The 2816-nt window shown below is 43.5% G+C and overlaps 1 protein-coding gene across 5 annotated transcripts in view; it reads left to right on the plus strand.

Moving 5' to 3' along the window:
* LOC118328286 (band 4.1-like protein 1) overlaps window positions 1-2816 on the plus strand; it is a 77936-nt gene that overhangs the window by 69880 nt on the left and 5240 nt on the right. For all 5 annotated transcript variants that reach the window (XM_035661941.1, XM_035661940.1, XM_035661942.1 and 2 more), the window contains one exon: window positions 917-976. In XM_035661941.1, coding sequence (XP_035517834.1) covers window positions 917-976 — 60 coding nt within the window. The remainder of the gene's footprint in view (window positions 1-916; window positions 977-2816) is intronic.

Below are 2816 nucleotides of genomic sequence, written 5' to 3' on the forward strand. Positions count from 1 at the left end.
TAACGACGGCTCAGTTCCATTAAGTGCCACAGTGAGCCATGGCAGTGAGCCAGCACGAACAATACCAGGACCTTTATTTATGTTATCAATTACACCTGTGCTTCTCCCCACAGTGAAATGCCAAAATGTCTTCTGTGAAATAGGTCTGTACCAGGGTTCAGGAATTGTAACAACATTTTATTAAGGTTATTAATTACAGCAACATGAGAAAGGTTTCCATACTAGATAGTGATTGTAAGCCGGTGTTCACTACATACTCAACTGTTCAAACTAGGAAAGTTACTAGAAAAGTTACTAAATAAAGCACAATCAAAGCAGACAGTGTGCATACTAAATAAAGGAACAAAGGGAATGGAGGAGCTCCTCATACATCTGGGAAAACAATGTAAATAAATGATATGTGGAGGGGAAAATCTTGGTTAAACAAAGTATTCTGAAAAACATTTTGATGTTAAAGTTAAATTGCTTTCCTAAGTCGCAGTTGATTGGTCCATCATCACACATATTGTATCCTTTCCAGTTAGTATAAAATAGTATATTGATAAAGTATGTTCATATTTTTGTACATACTAGCTGCTAAAACAGCATACTATGACAGTGTGTATAATGCAGATTTTGGACACAGCGTTGCTTCAGGTTGCCTAAAATGATGTCTTTGAAGCAGTTCTAATCCATATTTTTGTACAAAATGGATCAAAAGCTTAAAAAATAATAATAATTGAGTGCTGCTTTAAATGTGTGGCTCCCTTATTACTAATGACTGATTATGACGAATATGCTGATTGAAGTAATGCTTCTTTGTATGCTCACTTATTGTATTTCTTTAATGAAACTGGACTTACTTCATATTAGGAAGTTAATAAACTGTGCCCATAAGTCTCATTACTGTAAATCACACTGTTTCTCTCTACTTCAGAACTATGGAGTCGTCAGCCCGCGGGAGGCCCCTGCTGCCCTGAAGGAAAACGGCTCCCCGGTAAGTATATTTACAAAAGAATTACATCAGTGTGTGTGTGTGTGTGTGTGTGTGTGTATGTGTTTGTGGTGGCAGTGTAGAAACTCCAGCCATTGTGCCGTTGCTGTCCACTTTTGTAGCCTCGACCTTTATGTCATCTTCTGAATAAGTATAAAAATGAAAAAACGGTTAGAGAAGAACATTTCCACATTGATCCATGTGTATGAGTCAGATGTGTGCCACAATACTGGAAGACCTTAAGACCCCTCTAGCTAGTCAGAAACAATGCAGGATTTAATAAAGGGCTTTGCTGATGTTTAACGAGGATGAAATGCATATAACATGTGTCATGAAAGAATTTGCAAGAAAACTCCACAGGATGCCTTTAAATACATGTCAGAAAGGCAGAACAAAGCCAAATTATGGGAAATGTAGTTCCCTTTGACTCAATAGGCAATTTGACAATAGGGACTAAAAGTCAGGATATTTATATACGTTACCTGTGGTATAGTATTGCACTTCCATAAAGTTGAGGAGAGCTTTATGGAAGTGCAATACTGAATCACTGGAGTTGCTCTTAAACGGACAGATGCTTCTGTCTCTCTGATGTTTGACTCATTCTTTGGGTATAGGAAGTGAGGAAGTGTCTGACACGCATCACATCGATGAAGTGTCAGAAGGCTCTCTCGACTATCTCGGCCTGTCACTACAGTGTAATACAAATCCAAGGGCAAACTCAGACATTACTTATCTGAAAAAGTGCAATTTTCTAAAATAACATCTATTAAAGGGTCAGTCTATGATCCTTATAAAGCTCCTCACTGTGATTATTTTCATGCTTTACAAAAGTCCAGATTGTTTTACAAAAATGATTAGTTCATAAAAGCTGTAGCATTAGTGTGAGTCAGCCATGACTATGTGCTTGTGCCATTTCCAGCAGATGGTAGAGTGTGCTTGTTGTCCCGATTATCAGGCAGACAAAGACCCTGATAACATTCTCTACTAGTTTCACATTCACTCGGATTCAAGGGCTCTGCTTACACACACACACACACGTGGTGTTGTGTGTGGGTGTGTGGGTGTGGTGTGTGTGTGGTTGTGAGGGTGGGTTGGTCGCGTGGGGTGGGGGCGGCGTTTGAGGCGTGCGGGTGTCGGAAGCAGAAGCCCTTGAATCCGAGTGAAGTGGAGGACGACTATAAGAATCGTTATCAGCCTCTTTGTCTGTGCGATACAGCCGCGCACGCACACTCTCATCTGCTGAAATGGGACAGCAGCGGTGTGGACGTCGGCAGCTGGCTGACTCACACGGGAGAAGCTAGATCATCTGAGACAATCTGGACTTTTGTAAAGCATGTAAAATACGGCAGGTGCGGTTTATAGGAGGCGTGGCATCAAGAGCTGACCTTTAAGCACGGATGTGTATTTGTAAAAAGCGAACTTTGGTCAGAGACAGTGAGATGCGGTGAGTTTGCCCTGGATTTGTATACACTTGGGCGAGGCGAAGCCGCGTGGGACGAGGAGCGGCACGATCGATGTGATGCGTGTGCCACTTCCTCCACTTCCGGCGGAGAAGAGAGGCGGCGAGGATAACAGGGAGCAGCGGCAACTCCCAGTGCGCAGTGATTTGCACCGTGTTCCGCCGCAGCTTTATGGCAGCAGCGCGAGCTTGCACCCACAGGGAGGTATCAGAGGCCGGAGCGCGGGCTTTGAGTGCCCTGGTGTCAGCGCGCCTTCGTGTGAGTCCGAGAAGGAACGGAGCATTCCCATTAATTTGCTTTGTCTGTCTGCCTTTCTGACATGTAGCCGTAAAGGGTCCTGTGGGAGGTGTTGTCGTCTTCGCGGACAGGATGCCGCGAGAGGG

The sequence above is a fragment of the Morone saxatilis genome, unplaced genomic scaffold, assembly GCF_004916995.1.
Source record: "Morone saxatilis isolate NCDOM2014 unplaced genomic scaffold, NCSU_SB_2.0 Contig18, whole genome shotgun sequence".
Classification (NCBI taxonomy): domain Eukaryota; kingdom Metazoa; phylum Chordata; class Actinopteri; family Moronidae; genus Morone; species Morone saxatilis.